Genomic DNA, 17542 nt, shown 5'->3' with positions numbered 1-17542 from the left:
GGAAAGGATGTATCAAACACATATACCTTTATTAAACAGGCAAGTCCCAGAAACTTACTTAAGTTTTATGATAGTAGTGACTCAATGTCACAATGTATGGACTGACCTTGGCTGCAGGGTCCAGTTGGAGTCCTGAGACCTGCTCTTCTGCAGTAGAAACCTGCAGTACAGGGCTGACAGCCAGCCTCACTGGTCAGACCTGGCACTGCGGAAAAAGTACCAGCTGGACACAATTCAGGCTCTCCTGAGCCCTCAACTGGAGGGTGAGAAATACCATGAGTAGGCAGTCATTCATTCATTGATTTTACATGAAATTCAGGGTTATAGGGTATTGTAGCTTATACCAGAATACATCAGACAGGAAGTGTGAAAACACCCCACACAGGTCAACAGTTTATCAACAGACTAGGACCAATGCACATGATGACTCACACTCATGCCCATGGGTAATTTAGGGTGTCCAGTCCACCTCAGTCATAAATATAGCTACTTAAGAGTCTCAAGTCCACCTAATTTGCATGCCTTTAGGCTGTGGGAAGACATTGCAGAATAAAGAAAAAACTCCAATGTAAAAGGCTGGGACCCTCTTGCTGTAAAAAAAAAAAAATCCAATCAATACCAACTAGCAGCCCAAAGAATATAACACATGATGCGATGAGACTTAAAAATATAGAATTCATGATATTTTAAGAGGACATTAGAATAAAAATCCACCATTTCAATCTCAGTAATATTTACATTTTTGGTGGACTGGCTCATATTCATTATATGACTGCAATGTGTCATGGTGTATCAAGGCTTCTGTCAGAAGAAGAACTGATATATCTGCCCCCTGGATTTCCATTCAGTCTGTGAAAATTGGTGATTCTACAGTATAAAGAAGCCCTTGGTCTACAGTTTTGAGGGATGTAAAACATCAAATGATAACCACTATTTAAATCTCCCTCACAGGGGCAGAAGCTGATATGTGCTGCTGCTATTTCAGATGTTGTTTTCCTATTAAACTCAATTATAAGTATTAAAATTAAGCATAATGTCAGTCATCTGTGGACTCAATGTACTGTCTCTATCACTAAGTGCTCTATTATATGACTATTAATAAGCTTAAAAACTTTGTTGGCAAGTCAGTGATACAACCATTCCAAAGCAGTAAAGCAGGGCTTACCACAGTATGTCCCAGGTGGACAGATGCTGCCTGTTTCTCCATCTGTTGGTCTGGCCTCAGTGGCTCCACCTACACAATAATACCCAGCGGAGCACGGGCCCATCGGCAGAGCCAGACCTGGTGAGCAACATAAGTAAATGTGTTATTTTCATATTATATATCAAATAATCCTTTATTTATGTTGCCCGGGAACTGATGTCCTCTCATGCAGAATAATGTGTGCGCACTTAAAAGGCAATTAAATTGCTCTAAAGCTGTCTTATTTACTTTTTCTTACACTTCTTTTTATATACTTGTGGATTTGTATAACTTTAACATATGTACTGACCAGAACAAATTTGCCATCAAACATAGAAGGAAATCTTATAACCACCTCAAAAGTTTTTTTTAATATTATATATATATATATATATATATATATATATATATATATGGCTTGTGTGTACCATAATGTCTCTGATTATCAGTGTTGAAATACCTGAGATGTTGCAGAAGGCTCCAGGTGGACAGGCCATGGGCTCTGAGCTACCTAAGGGGCAGTAAAAGCCCACCTGGCAGCGCCCCCCTGTGGAGGTAGCTGGACAAAGACAGTTGGCATTTGTGTAATTGTCCAGGTCAAAGGGCTGGGAGTTCCAAGCTGCTGACACACAGAACCAACCTGAGAGGAACAAATACAGTAAGAGACAGAGTAGGGGACACATTAGATGATGTACTGATGTTTTGACTGCTGTCTGTCTCTGTGATATACAAACACTCTGTCTGTTGACATATGCAGTAGCATCACCATAGATATCACTTGATATCTTTCTCAGTGCAGGGTGAAAGAAGAAGCTCAACAAGGCAGACAGACAGCAATACAGAGCAAGGTGAGAGAAAGAAAAACCATGTAGCCATTGTTCTTTTTTTGAACACTTGTGTGCATTGTGTGGTTGGCATGTGGGGCCAGGCTGTTAATGCCTTTGTAAATCAGTATTTTAAAGCTGTTTTTGTTGTTGAAACTGGTGTTGAGTTGTGATGTTTTGTGTTTAAAGTGTACTTTTTGTTCACTACTTCGCAAGTCTTCCTGACTACTTTGGACTGGCTTGCCGGCCCTTAAAGACAAATTGGCTGACACAGAGGACAAAGTCCTGACACTGAGAAACTAGGCTGTATGGTTGTTGTGACTGTATCTTTGGTAGAGATAAACAAAAACACTATTACTGACCAGCCTTGCATTTTCCAGACACTTTGGTCAGCCTCTCTTTCTCACAGTAGTGTCCTGGAGGACAAGGCAGGCAGCTGTCCAGACTCTGAGTCATGGGCTCTGGGTTGTAGTATCCACGAGGACAGGGAAACTGGGTGGCATGCCTAGTACCTATGTACATAATACAGTTAGACTTCAGATAAGTGCCACATGAGATACTGATGTTTTTAATACTATAAACATTTACCTGTGATGTACAGTACATGCTAATAAATACTAAAATAAAATCTAGATAGAAGTGCCTAGCTTCTTTAGAGGCTATGCTGAGTTTACGCTGTGTCAGGTTTTTCAAAGAATTCATGAAGAAATGAAAATATGACTGTTTTGGGGGTAAATTTACCATCAGGGCAGTAGAATCCAGGAGGACAGGGGAACTTGGTGAAGTTGCCAGTCTTTTCTGGACAGTAGTAGCCAGCAGGGCAGCGGGAACAGGCTGACTGGCCTGTGAGGTTGGTGTAGGTTCCAGCTGGGCAGGGCACTGGGGTTGCACTACCCATGGGGCAGTAATGAGCGGGTGGGCAAAGACCTCCTTCTGAGCCTGGAAAGGGAAAACCAATTAGATGTGGTAAATCATGGAGATTATGACTGCTAAGCCCTTAATGTGATGAATCCTGTGATAAACCCTGATTAATTCAGTAATCAGTCATTCAACAAAACACCCTCACACATTGAGATTTCCTGCATTTATCAGCATCTGTTTCTCTGATGCTTGTTCATAAGATTTCTCTCCACACATTATATATTAGTTCTGCGTTCTGCTATTTAACTTATGTATGAACTACAGTCATTATTAATCATTGATTAATTAAGCATTAAACATCTGTGCTGATATTTGAGGATGGAACCACATTACCCTGCAGACAGGATTAATGGAGCAAATAACTTTGAAATTATCCCACAAGCACACATGAAATGAACTTCTCATAACAACATAAAAGTCAATATTTTGCCATTCTACCTGTGGTTGTTGTGTCTCCTCCTGGACAGTAAAACCCTGCCTGACACAGTCCAGATGGACGGCTCAGACCTGCAGTATTACAGAACTGACCCGCTGGACATTGATTACAGCCAGAGATGTCTGTCAAATAAAGACTGCAACCATACACATATAAACACATGCATACACAAACATAAAGATTTACGTGGTAAAACAAAAGGGTTTAGCTGCTTAAAAATGTGTATTATGTGATACTGATATACACCAACCTGTTAGAATATGTTCCTGCTGGACAGGGCAGTGGACGGCTGGTGCCCTCAGGACAGTACTTCCCCTTTGGACATGCTCCTCCCACTCCTGTGCTGAAGTTGCCATCCGGATTCTGAAAGTTTACACCTTGAGAAGTTGCACATTTAAGTTAGATTTAGTTGTCTAATCCAGTTTAGCAGCAAATCAGCAGCCCACATGGTGTAGTTATCAAACTCAACAACTGTGCTAGCATCATAGTGTACATGAAGTGTACCTGCTATGCAGTAGTAACCAGCCTGACATGGCCCAGTGGGTTCAAACAGACCCCAGTCCTCACAGTAAAACCCTGTTAGAACAGCACAAAGAATTGAAAGCATCACTGCAGATAGAAGAACAAAAAGGCTATCACACTTGTCAGCATAGAAAATATTCCTTCTCTGATTAATTAAATATCATAAAATATTCCCTTAACAAAATGATTAATTCCCTCTCATTTAAAGCAATAACTTCCCACACTTGCAAGCAAATAATAAGAATTTATTACATTAAATAAAACCCAATTCAACTTACTAAATATTTAATGGCAGCATTTCCAGTGTCCTCCAAAGATATTAAGACAACCATGTGACAATACTCTCACCTGCTGGACATATGAGGCACTGCTCCACTTGGCTGAGGCCAAACTGGGGGCTGTATGTGCCAGGAGGGCAGGGCAGGATGCCCTCGACACCGCCACCGAGACAGTAGTGTCCTGCTGGACAGCGCTGGACATCTTCTCCTGATAGACAGTAGGTCCCTGAGGGGCAGTCATCACATGCTTCTGCCCCTTTAGGCAATAAAGAAAGAATGACATAATGAAAGGAATGCAGGCATTAAAATCCTTATAACTCATATGTTATGTAATGTCATCGGATGAATTTTCTATACCTGTAGTGTTTGTGTAAGTCCCATCAGGGCAGAGTGCAGGAGAGGTTGAGCCCATGGGACAGAAGTGTCCAATTGGACAAATGTTCCCTGTCACACCGTCTGAGGGCATCGGGGACACTGCCCTTCCAGAACAGTAGTATCCTATAAATCAGTGGATACAAAAGTTTAGTAACTTAAAACACTGAAGCGATGATGATCTCATGTACAAAATCTTTTCTGTTTGTGTTTTTTTCCCTTGTTGCACTGTTTTTGTGTTTTTAACAATGAACTGACATTCTATATGGACAGGTTTCGAATGGTCAATCAACAAAAATCTAAATTACTTCATTACAATTTTACGAATAATTTGATATTATTCTCTGTTGACTGCTGTTTGTATTTACTGACAGTTTAAAAACATGAAACAACATCAAATCTGCTTTCTTCCATTGTAGCAGATAATTTATTCCCACACCTGTATCACAGGTTCCCGAGGGCTGGCTGAGCCCAGTACTGTTGCAGTAGAGTCCAGGAGGGCAGGGCCAGCAAGAGGACAGGTTTTGGCTTCCTACAGTATTACTCCAGGTTCCTACAGGGCAGGGGTGCTGCTGGGGGAACTTGGTCCCTCGTGGACAAACATAGCCTGCAGGACACACACCGCCAGAGGCCACAGCCACCTGTGGGAGTGTTGGCGTAATCATCAGAATACCACAAAGTTGGACCATTTTGGCTTTCAGTTAAAGTCAGAAGAAGAAAAGTTAAAGCTGTAGGCAGTTTGAGTTTGTAGCTGTCATTCATTTCCCACGCACTATCAGCAGCTTATCCAAAAAAACACTTTTGAGGAACAAATTTTATTTATTTAATAAATGCAAACTTGTATTAAACATGCCTCTAAATAAATATTCATATCAAATGGCAGGAAACATTTTAGCAGTTAAAGTGTGTGGGAAATTAACAGCTGCCATGATCTAGAAAGCAAAAAATGTAAGTTTCCACCTCATTAGTTGCTTCATATTTTCCCTGCTTGCACTATTTTACATTGTCTCATATAATGTAACCAACAGACAGACTTGACTGACTTTGTTTCAATTGCAAACTATTCAGATTTTTAAAGTCCAGTTATCAAAGTTGTTCCATGTCTTACTGGAGAGGCAGTGGAGGCTCCAGAGGTGCAGTAGTGTCCAGGGTCACACAGACCCTGAGGGTCAGAGAGACCGGCTCTGCTGCAAAACCACCCTGCCTCACACGGTCGACAGTGCTGCACAGAATCGTTACCAGGCTGGTCAGAGTAGGTGCCCTGAATAATAACATGGTGTCATATTACAGTATCAATTATGCAAACTTGATCGAAAGTGCAGAAATAAGAGATACAGCTAATGTGACTGACTTACAAAAAAAAGATGAGATTGAAGCACAGCAATAAACAGCTGAATAAACATTCACAGACACACAAACACACAGATACTGACTGGAGGACAGGGGCGAGGAAAAGAGGACCCTGGAGGACAGTAGTGTCCTGTGGGACACAGTGGTGGCTGAGAAAAGCCTGTCTGGTTACACAGTCTCCCTCCTTGACACTCGACACATGACTGTGCACCTCGGCGCTGTGGAGGATTTATACACAAGGGAATAGCCTTGAATAAGCTGTTATCTCATTATCTAATTTTAACAGTACACTTTAAACTTGGTATATTCTAGATTTTTTCCTACTGGCTGGAAAGTGCCAAGAGGACATGGCTCTGCCCTGACTGCTCCTTTCCGGGAATAATAACCCTCCTCTGTTTCATACTGAATTGGTGAAGCTGAGCCACCGGTACAGTAATAACCAGGAAAACAAGGACCTGAAGGTGAGGTGTTGTTGGAACCTGAACAATAGAAACTGACAGGGAGAGAGATGTATTGGCCATTTTACATAGTTCACTTATATAAATCAACTGATATCAAAATATTCACATTACAAAAGGAGAACAGTGAGTTGTGTGAGTGACGTTACCCCGGTGGACAGCTGACACAATCCTGAGCCCTGCTGAGGCCAGTGCTGTTGCCGAAGGTGCCAGGGGGACAGGGAAAGGGAGAGGAAGAAGCTAGAGGGCAGTAACTTCCTGATGGACACAAACCTCCTGTCGACCCATCAACTGGAGTCTGGACATTGTCAGAGTATATTCATGTAAAGACAAGCCAGACTGTACTGTATGGTGAAGTAATTTCATCCCTGAAACGGTTTTCTGAATAACTGAATGTAACACAAAACAACATAATGTTTCGAAATATGAGTTTCATCCCTACATTAAGAATCATCATATATAAACTGGCTTAGTGTGCGTGTCTTGCTAAATGTGAAATATAAGACATTATTTTCTATTATAGTCATAGATGTAGAGATTTGCTCTAATCTTTTTGCAGCATCACTTATTGAGAAAGCTTTCAGAGAGGACACTACTATTAATGACTAACAACCTCTGTATAAAATATTAATATAACATTTTCGTACTGCAGACTTGGCTCCCTCTCTACAGTAGAAGCGCTCCTCGCAGCTTCCAGAGGGCTCTTTGAGTCCCACACCAGTGCAATACTGGCCTCCGCCACAAGGGGAGCACTCAGACCCATCACTGAGAGCAGAGCGTGAGCTGTAGGTTCCCTCAGGACAAGGCTCGGGAAAGAAAGTGCCTTCTTGACAATAAAAGCCCTACGAATAGAGTGATTGACAGGGGGAGAAAAGAAGACAGAGAAAAACAGACATTTATTATCTGAGATCTCACATAGATAGAGGCAAACACTCTGAAATGGAAGATACACTTTATCATATATGCAACAAAATGGTTTTTCAAAATGCTGGATATTCCTACCTGAGGGCAGACCAAGGGTGTGTGAGTTCCTGGTCTGTCACAGTAATACCTGGATGGACATAAAACACACGCCTCTCCACTGTGACCGACTGTGATGTTCCTGTATTGTCCTGCCCGACAAGGGTAGGTGTACGGGTATCCAGTTCCTAGGGGGCAATAGTGCCCATCAGGACACACCCCTGTCTGAGACAGTACAGATTACAGCATAGATGGTCAAATCATTTACTATGCAAGTACAATTTTCACCTACAATCAAATAAACATAGTATGCAAGTTTTTGGACTCAGTATTTGACTATATTTTTATGTATGATTACTACAGTGAAAAAGGTACCATACTATTCTGTTCTGCATCTCAAATACTGTATATGTCATTCATTTGGGATCTTACAGGTCTGGTAATAGGCTGCTCCTGAGGCTGCTGAGAGTAACAGTACCTCCCCAGAGGACACTGGACGCACTCACTGACTTCTCGCAGACCAGGAAATTCACTATAGGTACCATTGGGGCAAGGAATGGGGTTGGGATCCTATAAGAGATTACAATCAGCTGTGATCGACCAAAAATGCTATAGATTTTTGAAAAGCAGACCACATAATTAAAAAAAAAATCTCCCTCTGCTGTATGTATATTGCTCTAACTCACAATGCCTCCTCCAGGGCAGTAGAAGCCACGAGGGCAGAGGGTGGCTGAGCGCTGAGGGTCTCTGGCTAAACCCTGAGAGCAGAGAAAGCCTGGGGGGCACACCATGACGCTTAACATGGCTTCCTCACTAGTGGTCTCATCACTGCAGTAGTGGCCCTGCAGGCATGGAGAACACTCCACAGAGCCTTCATCCTACACACAAGAGGACGTTCAAATTCAGAAGATTCAGAGAGGTGAAGTTAAAGATATCAACCAGTATGGGGGAGGGCCACAGCGAAATACAAATTTAAAACGCAAGGGAGAGGAGGATCTAACTTGGAAGATGATGGAAAAACACTGATATTTATTCAATATTGAGAGCAAAAGATGAACTATAATAAAATTTGACTTCAACTGCGTCTGTGGATGACATTTACAGATGTACATACATGGTGAGCAATGTAAGACGATATCACTGTGGGCGGAAAATGCTAATCTAAAAATAGGACAATCAGAATGGCTTATGGAAGGACGAGACCAAAAACACGAGCTCTGGTTTCCACTGGTTCTGTCAGTCGACCAGTCACAGTGGGCTGTGTTATAGATGGGGCCTTACAGAGTAGCTGCCAGCTCCACACACTCTGGGGTTGACAGTGGCTGAGTGGGGACAAAAATAGCCAGCAGGGCAAGCAGAGCAGTCCTCAAGCCTCTGACCTCCTTTCAGACGGCGAAAACTGGAGCTAGAGAAAGACAGAACAGAGGGTAAATACTAAATCATACTTATTATACCAGCTTAATCCCTCATTTTACCCCATATTGCAAATTCTCTTCTTATCATCCTCCTCATCCTTCAAAATCATTTTTACATTTTCTCTCTGGTACTTATACAGTTATTTCTTACGGCGGGCAGGGTGAAGGTTTAGAGGTGCCCTCTTGACAGAACGAGCCTTCAGGACAAACCAGGCATTCTTCTCTTTGCCTGTTGCCCATTTGGATGCTGTAGGTGCCCACAGGACAAGGAAACTGGGTGCCATATGCTGTCCCTGGTGATGCAACATCAACAAAGATATATCCACAAGAAAGACTCATGATGACATCTCTTGAAGAGAAATCTTATTTTAGGAATACATTTTATACCCATAACTTTACTAAATATTTCATCAGTTTACAAAGAAAAACACGTAATTACTTGGAGGATAATTTTGTGTTTTTCAGCACTGAACAAATGTATTCATGTAATGTAAATACTACCTATATTATCCACTTGTGTCACCCTCATGTGTACCTTCAGGACAGTAGTGTCCAGAGCTGCATCGGCCTGATGGAGCACCTGACCCAGCCAGACAGTACCAGCCTTGTGGGCACGGCCGGCACTCACTTTCAGCTTCCAATCCACTGTGACCACTCCAAGTCCCCACAGGACACTTGTACTGGGTGGGGAACATAGTTCCAGGTGGACAATAATGCCCTGCAAAGCAGGAGAGTGGTGGTCTCTGGGCACCACCAGTTCCTGTTCAAACCAAAAAAAAAGTGCTTCAATATGGAGATCAATCAAGTATCACTATTTATTTGATCAAACACCTCAATACTGATATAATGTGACAATATTTTTTCGGAGGGGTTTGATTATTGGCTTTTAGAACATGTTTACACCTAAGAAAGTTTTGAGAAAAAATGTCATTATTAATGATGATATACTGATCCAAAAGGTAGAAGTATTCATAGTTACTGTAATTTCATTACTCTAGAGCAGTCAAATAAGTCCATAAATATGTATAATTTGACTATAATGCAGCCTTCAGGTCTAGGAAGAACACAAATTGAAGCTACATCACGATAGTAACCTAAGCTCCCAACAATATCTCGTCTCATATCACAACATATATTCTATATTATAATGGTATATTGCCCAACCCTAATAGGCATCATAGCTATAATAATCTATTCTGATATTATGAAATATCAAATGGTGATTTTGAAAGCCAGCTGGATAAACATGTGTATATACCTCGCAGACAAGCATATCGTGCCGGACACCGCTGACACTGTGAGCGGTCAGTGAGATCCGTGCGGTTGCTCAGTGTCCCTGGTGGGCAAGCATTGGTCGGGGCGTTGGGTTTAGAGGAACCAGGGGGACACACAAAGCTACCGGAATTTAAGAAAACTAATCAAAATCATAGAGATCACACAAAGAAAAAAATACTTACAGAATGTGAAAGTCTATGACCTCTTTCAAATCAGATATATTTGAGAAAATAAGGTCAGAGTGTCACTGACAGAAAACATTGTCTTTAATCTGAGCAGGTTACCTACCCTTGCATACAATCCACATCAGGGGCTCTCAGAGCTACCTGTGTGCAGGCTTTTCCTGCATAGCACTCCCTGCAATCAGCCAACTCATCTTGACCCTCTAAGGGGTTGAAGGAGCCTGGTGGACAGGGCACAGGGTCACTTGTCCCCACAGGACAGTAGAAACCAGCTGGGCATTTGAGACAGTCCTTCACACCTGGAGGAAATAGTTAACAGAACAAAGATGCTGTTGTCACTCTAAGATTGTTGTAGGTTTATAGTACAATGTAGTCCAACGTTATTTATATTAGTTGATATTGCTCATTGTAACTGTAAACTTGTAACTAAAATTCTCCTAATTTGCTAAGGAAAAGTTATTTATGGTGTCTGTTTGATATATTTAAAGGAATCAACTGGACTTTTTTGTGATCTATTCCTATTATAAAATGTAGCACATAGTTAGATTACTTCACAGTCATGCATCATTTTTTCCATTCTGCACTCACAGCTCCAGCTTACCACCACACAGCTGTTGGGATTTTTTTTTTTTTTTGCTAAATTAGATGCATTCTCTCTTTGCCCTCTTAACATCCATCTGTTACAATTCCTCATCCATACATACTTATTCATCATGTAAACTAAACAACACATATTTTTATATGATCAAGTTTTGCTATGATCGACTGCTATAGCACCATATTAGTTTTAGCTGAGCTGTTGAGGGACTGCAGAGCTGTTCCCAAATGATAATTTCACTTTGAAATAAATAGCAAACCAGAGCTTTCTGTCCAGTATGCTGGAAAGAAATCAATAACTGCGAATATAAAACCTTAATTGATGAGTGGTTAGTATAAAACAGTAATGATATGGGATATAAATGCCTCACTTATTGCTCCTTGATGAGGGGTGAAGGTGCCTCGAGGACATATCACTTCCTCCAAGGTGCCAGCAGGGCAGTATCTCCCCCGAGCACAGGGCAGACCAGGACCTGAAGAGCCTGTCGCACCCACACACACACACACACACACACAACATACAAAGGGAGAAGTAGTGGGCCCAGTGCATCATGCTGTCATATTTTATCTCTAATATAGATCTTATTTTCTTCTGTGTGAGGCTCCATTTCATGTTCTTTACAATTATGGCTGTAATTTCTTTAGTATTTTAGTATTTCATGTTGTGTCAATAAAGTCATTGTATTAGTGCTAAGACTTACCTGCAGGACAGAAGCGTCCTTCTCTACATCTCTTACAGGCTGCCCTACTTGTCTGACCCAGTTGTTCCCCCGCTGTACCAGCAGGGCAAGGTGACCCATGAAGGGTGGCTGTGCCCTCTTCACAGTAATAGCCCTGTGGGCACAGGAACTGGGAGGTGGGTGTCCGTGAGATGCCTTCCAGACAGTAAAACCCTAGAGAAAAGTATTTATAGATGCGATCACAAGAACAGGTATTAACAGCATATCATATATGTTAAGGACACGCAAAACAATTAACTTAATTAAATTGGCCTATTAACTTAGTCAAGTCTATTGGTATACATACTTTTGGTATTCATTGATATGATGTTATGATTTTCTGCACACATCACGGTGTGTGCAACCTTAAACTCCAAGAATAACAGTATAGAATGCAAAGGTTTACTCTACCTGCAGGACAGATTGTACAGTCTCTCAGCCTCTGCAGACCTTCTTTGGGGCCATAAGTTCCTGCAGGACAGGGTATAGCTACACCTCCTACACAGTAATGACCTGGGTGAGGAAAAAACATATTCAAATATATATTAGGCATCTTCCCGTAGGAAAGGAAACTGTAACATAAATGGCAGTATGCCGTGATAAACACTAACCTATTGGACAGACAACACAGGCTAACCCTTCCCTTGAGTCTTTGTATGTTCCTGGTCGACAGATGATTGGTTGACTGGACCTGTAGACTGGTTGGCTCCAGCGGGGGGACACAGCTCCCCCACACAGTAAGGAAGTGTTGTTACAGCTACGGCAGAATGTCTGGCCCGATGTGGAAGACCAACCAGGAGGACAGGGGAGAGGCTGCGACATCCCCCTTTCTGGACAGTAACTTCCTGTGGCAGGCAGAGGACTCACTTTTACTTGTTGAAGGACCTTTTGATCACAAATTAACTGTTTTATTTAAAATCTACACATGTATGAAACATGTGTTCATAGTCTTTTATACCTGCAGGACACTGAAGACACTGGATAGTGCACACAGTGGAATAGAAGCCCGGGGAACAGTCATTACACTCATTGTGATCTAAGTTGGGCTCTTTGCCAGGCCCACACTATGAGGCAAAACATACAAGACAAGGGTGAAAAACATACAATTTGTTTTTCTTCTTTCTATTGTGAAACATTTGGTTTAACATGAGGTTAAATTTGTGAATGTCTGCCCTTCTGTTACCTTATGAGGGAAACCAGAGGTGCAGACAGAGTCTACAGGGCAGGTCAGACACTGAACGACCCCTTCAGGAGAATGATGTCCTGGGGGACATAAAGAGAGCGTCCCATTGGCTGGATCACAGGAGAAACCTGCAGGACACAGTCTGCAATCCACTCTATCATCTGAACTGATCAGACCTGGAAAACAAGGCTGCAACATACAGATATTAGTAGTGACTACCTGTTCTACAGCATTGAGCACAGTATTTGAGGTTAACAGCAAATAACTAATATTCTGATGATCACATTACAAATATCTTGTAATATGTATTGTTATATCAGTGGCTCTCAAACTGTGCAATTGCAGGGGGGAAACACATGAGGGGTGGAGAGAATCTTAAGTCGTAGAGACCTTTTTCAACAGCAGGCAATTTGACCTTTCAAGCACAGGTGTAACTGATAAGATCATTAAGTGCTGCATTGCATTGCAATAACTGCTGTTGTTAGTGTTATTAGTTCCACCTGTGCTTTTCCTGCTATGATAAGTGAAGATGTTCTCTGCGGTATACGAAAAGGTATACGAATCAAATTTGTTTAAGAACCATAACAAAACAAGAGTGTTGCAAGGCTGTTAAAGGAAATATGAATTTTTCCTTCTTTCAAAAGAAGCTATGACAAAAGAAAAGTGTATTGTATAATGATACATTTTGTCACAGTGATCTATTACCTTGCAGTCACTGATACTGCTTTTCCCTGTATAGAGGTTGAATGTTCCTGTTGGGCATCTATGAGGTGCAGATACATTGCCAGGACAACTATGAAATAGGTGAATGAAATAGGAATATATTAATTAATTATTCATTTATATATACATAAACATATTTCTTTTCAAATTTCAGTATCAAAATGTTTTCAAATTCTTACACATGGTTCCCCAGGAGCAAAAATAGTGTCTGTATTTATACTAAAATGAGTTTTTACCTATATATTTTCTTTGTAAAACTATACAGGTAGATAATATTAGTTATTCACTGATGACTTACAAATGACCAGAGGGACACTCTAAACAAAGCTGGTGGGAGAAGTATGTTCCTTCTGGACACTGATCAGAGTTGGTCTCTTCACTGAAAGGGAGGTCTGCACTTGCTTCAAAAGATTCTGAGACACATAAATGAATTTCAGGAAGTCTGTAATGAATCAGTGTTTGTCTGTTTCCTCTTAAATTAGCTTAATTAGTTAAATAAAACATATATGTATAACTTTTAAATAGTTATTGCTCTTACCTGAGGCAAGTCCAGAATGTGTCCGCAGCAGAAAAATCCATGCAGCTGAAAAACAGAACAGATGCATTACTTTCCATGAGTACATTATCAACAAATCTCTAATCAAGTCCACACAATTTCAGTTATTTTATATGCTCATTTGGAACTGTTTGGTCTGAGTCTACAAGACTGATTGTGTAAAGGCATGAAAGTGAGAGGCCCTAAGTCAGTGAAAGTGAAACACGAGCACGAAATGCGATTCCCAGATGACTGCTCTAGCTTATAATGGTGTGCAATGATGTTCTGTAACAGTACCCTCCACTTTCATAATGCATGAGCATGTGCTAAAGCTAACCTAGATATTGTCTCTGTTGGTGGATCATTTCAATTATTTATGTTACCAGTGTAATTCATTTAGAGGTTACAAAGAGGGATATGGAAAGAAAAGATATGGAAAATCAAATAGATTTCAGGAATGAATCATATTGACTCAGCAGTTGACATCAAACGTTCAATCACAATCACACCTTTTTTTTTTCTTAAAATTTAGAAATGACTGTCAGACACATCCTCCTACTGTTTGAGCAATTAATGAGCAGCAATGCAAACCACATTGTCATCTATTGCGCCCTTCTTTCAAATCGGGTGTGAAATGCACGCTTTGCAGTATAAATGCATGAGTACAATTTTATTTTTTTATGCTTTTTTGCTTTCACATTCTCAACTGAACTTTCATTTACAGGAAGTCGGTTGCAATACATGGAAAGTTATGAATTATTTTTTTAGCAGCTCTAAATCCTGTTGTATACCACTTCCTGTACCCTTACCGAAGGGTTGGAGCATATGTGTGGGTATTTTAGTGCTTTTCTGCACAGGTGCAAGAGTTTCAAAACTACAAGAGCACAGTCTATTTGACTGCGTGTTTTAAGGCAGCTGTTATCAAGGAAATTGGCTGCAACAATGATGATCTCAGTTCACTTCACATTGCTCTTTCTTTGGATGATCCAAGGTATGGAAAACAGTATTTATTCTCTTTAAATTAAATATGTTGATTATGTATACACATTCAATAAATACAATCTTCTTTGTATTAGATAATATTATGGTCTTTCTGTAAAGTAAATATAAATTCCTCTCCTTGCAGATTCTGTGAGCTGTGTGAATATGAAGATACCCTTTGATTTGACTACTGTAGTATTAGGGGACCCTCTTACATTAAACTGCAGCTACAATTGCTCTGCTGGATTTGTTCGCGGCTGTTGGAGCAAAGCATCGGAGAACCCTGTCTGTCTCGGGGACAACATCCAAGGCAGCTTTTGCACAGTATCTCTTCGTCTACCAAATGTGTCCACTGAAGATCTTAAGTATAACTACTCTTGCTACACAGAAGATACAGATCACCCTCAACTTAAAAAAAAAATCGAGCGTGTTGTGTCACTGCATGTTGAAGGTACAGAAATATTATTATAAGATGAGATATATCTTGCTTTTGACAAAACAGGTCTATAGTAATAATAAGCTATAAGTAAACAAATGTTACAAAGCCGGAAGCAGATTTCATGAATTTAAATGATGAAAACGCTTTTTTCCAGTTCCAAACTGGACAGTTACTCCAAGGACTGAAACTACAAATGGTGAGTATGGATATAAAATATTTCATAAATACGTGTTATTTTCTTGCACATTACGCATTACTTTTATTTTTATACACTATGATCTACATTTCTCAGCATCTGTTCCAGCTAAGCCAAAAGATTCAAGTGGAGGTAAGATGACGCTTTGAATAAGTGCAGAATATGAAATGAATTAACGTACATAATGCATGACTACATTTTATATAATCGTGTACATCTATTTATGGAACTGAAAAGTAAGATTCGCCCTTTCGATTCAAACACTCTCTGTTAATGCTGTCTTTTCCGTGTCAACAGGAGAGTTTACTGGAATGAAGGTTTTGGCAACAGTCACTGTTTCCGTGGCCATGGTGCTCGCAGCGTTGGCTGTTTATCTGTGTCTGAACCGGAGCAGACAGAACTGGAATGGTAAAGGTGATTATAAGAATATTACATTCAACACTTGTCTGCAATAAAAACTCTGAATTCTGAATATGAAAATACACACTATTTTATCTTTAAGTCATTGTGTTTATCATGTCACATTCTCCAGGGGAGCCTGTTCTTTCCAGACCAGGGTGAGTACAATTTTAGAATGAATGTTTCACAAAATCAGTGTCCAATTATCTTTCACCTATGTTTTTGAAAAAAAAAATTACAAATAAAATTATTGGTTTATTTCTTTATTCATTACCGTTTTAGCTCACCACCACATTCTCATGCTGTCCTTTCACCATTGAAGGGTAAACAGTTATCATAACATATTAAGAATCACATGCAAGATTTTTTTCTTACCCCCAAATACAATACTGCCATTCATACCCTTCATTTTCCTCAGGATCATTGTCAACACAAAGTGAAAGAGTGACTTTGAGGATTCCTACACCAGGTAAGATCATTTTCCGGATTAGTAATACCACTAGTGACACAGCATCACATACAAATTCTGACAATTGCTGTAAATCATTCCTTTGAAACAGATAATGAGAGTGACACTGAGGTTCCATATGCTGACATAATGATCACTGTCCGAGGTGTCAGTACACCAGAGCTCACTCAGGTCGGGTACTTGACTCCTGGAGACCAAAAAGAGGTAAGGAACGAGATTGCACTATCAACATCTTCCAAATCCTAATCCCAAATTAATAGTTAAATTAACCAGTTTATTCATTTCTATTGGATAAGAGCTTTTTTTGTTATTCTAGATCTGGCACCTGAGTGTAAAGTTGTTCAAATGAGTTACATAATGAGCAGGAATCACTACAGGGCTGCCAAACAAGAAACTTACAAATGCAAAGCTATTTTTTAAATCATAATTCAAGCACTTATCAATAATTATCTTACTAATTTATCACTTATGTTTAAGTTTTTGCATAACCCATGGGTATACACTCCAGTTACCTGTTTGCTTGGTATTCATTAATGAAAGGTAGACTAAATATTAGTAGCACCCAGAAGTGAAACACAATACAATTCAACATCAGAGTTGAAGCAACGTCTTTCTACAAGTGTTTTAACAAAAACCGAACATTTTAATCGTCATGAAGGTAAGATATATCCTAGGGATGATGTATTAGACTAGTTATACCTCTTAGAATGACTGAAAATAATGTTTAAGAGCACTAGGGGGTTTTGTGCCAGCCTTGCTATTGCCAACACACTAAATAAGTTTGTCTCTGCTTCCCCCGCAGTGGTGGGGAGATGAATCAAGGTCTCACCTCCAGGCTTCACGTTCAGCTGACAGACTGCACGTCCCGCAGCCCAGAGAGGTCAGCCGCAAGATGAGCACCAACTCTGAGTATGCAGTCATCACATATGCCTGACTGAAGCTGCTGCTGCTGCTGCTGCTGGAAGAGGAGAGAAAGGAAGGAATAAACATACACGCCGCTTGTGTTGTAAATATGCTATTAAACGCTATCTGTGTTTCTAATAATAATGCTAAATGTATGTATTTTTATTGTTTTATATACCCGTTCTGTGTTTAATAAAAGGAGCATGTATACCATTAGTTCTT

The 17542-nt window shown here is 40.4% G+C and overlaps 2 protein-coding genes across 4 annotated transcripts in view; one reads left to right on the top strand and one right to left on the bottom strand.

The window, feature by feature from the left end:
* Nucleotides 1-17278, bottom strand: part of LOC121898950 (zonadhesin) — a 44418-nt gene extending 27140 nt beyond the window's left edge. Inside the window, exons 1-34 of the mRNA XM_042414490.1 lie at nt 17247-17278; nt 13937-13981; nt 13697-13811; nt 13381-13468; nt 12676-12864; nt 12451-12556; nt 12104-12337; nt 11904-12005; nt 11475-11666; nt 11145-11255; nt 10283-10475; nt 9978-10114; nt 9255-9479; nt 8871-9012; nt 8586-8709; nt 7991-8182; nt 7737-7874; nt 7347-7529; nt 6992-7186; nt 6494-6642; nt 6211-6379; nt 5970-6104; nt 5645-5797; nt 4976-5177; nt 4522-4662; nt 4235-4420; nt 3869-3940; nt 3615-3741; nt 3367-3500; nt 2749-2946; nt 2370-2519; nt 1644-1823; nt 1166-1282; nt 107-256 (exon numbers count right to left, since the gene is read on the bottom strand). Of these exons, the coding sequence (XP_042270424.1) occupies nt 107-256; nt 1166-1282; nt 1644-1823; nt 2370-2519; nt 2749-2946; nt 3367-3500; nt 3615-3741; nt 3869-3940; nt 4235-4420; nt 4522-4662; nt 4976-5177; nt 5645-5797; nt 5970-6104; nt 6211-6379; nt 6494-6642; nt 6992-7186; nt 7347-7529; nt 7737-7874; nt 7991-8182; nt 8586-8709; nt 8871-9012; nt 9255-9479; nt 9978-10114; nt 10283-10475; nt 11145-11255; nt 11475-11666; nt 11904-12005; nt 12104-12314 (4408 nt within the window). The 5' untranslated portion in view covers nt 12315-12337; nt 12451-12556; nt 12676-12864; ... (2 more) ...; nt 13937-13981; nt 17247-17278. The remainder of the gene's footprint in view (nt 1-106; nt 257-1165; nt 1283-1643; nt 1824-2369; nt 2520-2748; nt 2947-3366; nt 3501-3614; nt 3742-3868; nt 3941-4234; nt 4421-4521; nt 4663-4975; nt 5178-5644; nt 5798-5969; nt 6105-6210; nt 6380-6493; nt 6643-6991; nt 7187-7346; nt 7530-7736; nt 7875-7990; nt 8183-8585; nt 8710-8870; nt 9013-9254; nt 9480-9977; nt 10115-10282; nt 10476-11144; nt 11256-11474; nt 11667-11903; nt 12006-12103; nt 12338-12450; nt 12557-12675; nt 12865-13380; nt 13469-13696; nt 13812-13936; nt 13982-17246) is intronic.
* LOC121898389 lies at nt 13193-17536 on the top strand. 3 transcript variants are annotated; one of them, XM_042413415.1, is made up of 11 exons: nt 13193-13228; nt 14791-14924; nt 15060-15365; nt 15508-15549; nt 15646-15681; nt 15847-15957; nt 16082-16106; nt 16231-16271; nt 16367-16417; nt 16509-16621; nt 17220-17536. In XM_042413415.1, the coding sequence occupies exons 2-11, from the start codon at nt 14876-14878 to the stop codon at nt 17349-17351; spliced, it is 906 nt and encodes a 301-aa protein (XP_042269349.1). In that variant the 5' UTR covers nt 13193-13228; nt 14791-14875; the 3' UTR covers nt 17352-17536. The 3 variants fall into 3 exon arrangements, with proteins under 3 accessions (XP_042269349.1, XP_042269347.1, XP_042269348.1); XM_042413413.1 differs by having other exon boundaries at nt 15847-15963; XM_042413414.1 differs by lacking the exon at nt 13193-13228 and adding an exon at nt 13411-13479 and having other exon boundaries at nt 14849-14924; nt 15847-15963.
* The last annotated feature ends 6 nt before the right edge of the window (nt 17537-17542 follow it).

This window comes from Thunnus maccoyii, chromosome 6 (assembly GCF_910596095.1).
Source record: "Thunnus maccoyii chromosome 6, fThuMac1.1, whole genome shotgun sequence".
In the NCBI taxonomy this organism is placed as follows: Eukaryota; Metazoa; Chordata; class Actinopteri; order Scombriformes; family Scombridae; genus Thunnus; species Thunnus maccoyii.
The sequence above is the reverse complement of the archived record's forward strand: the minus strand, read 5'-3'. Positions and strand labels throughout refer to the sequence as shown.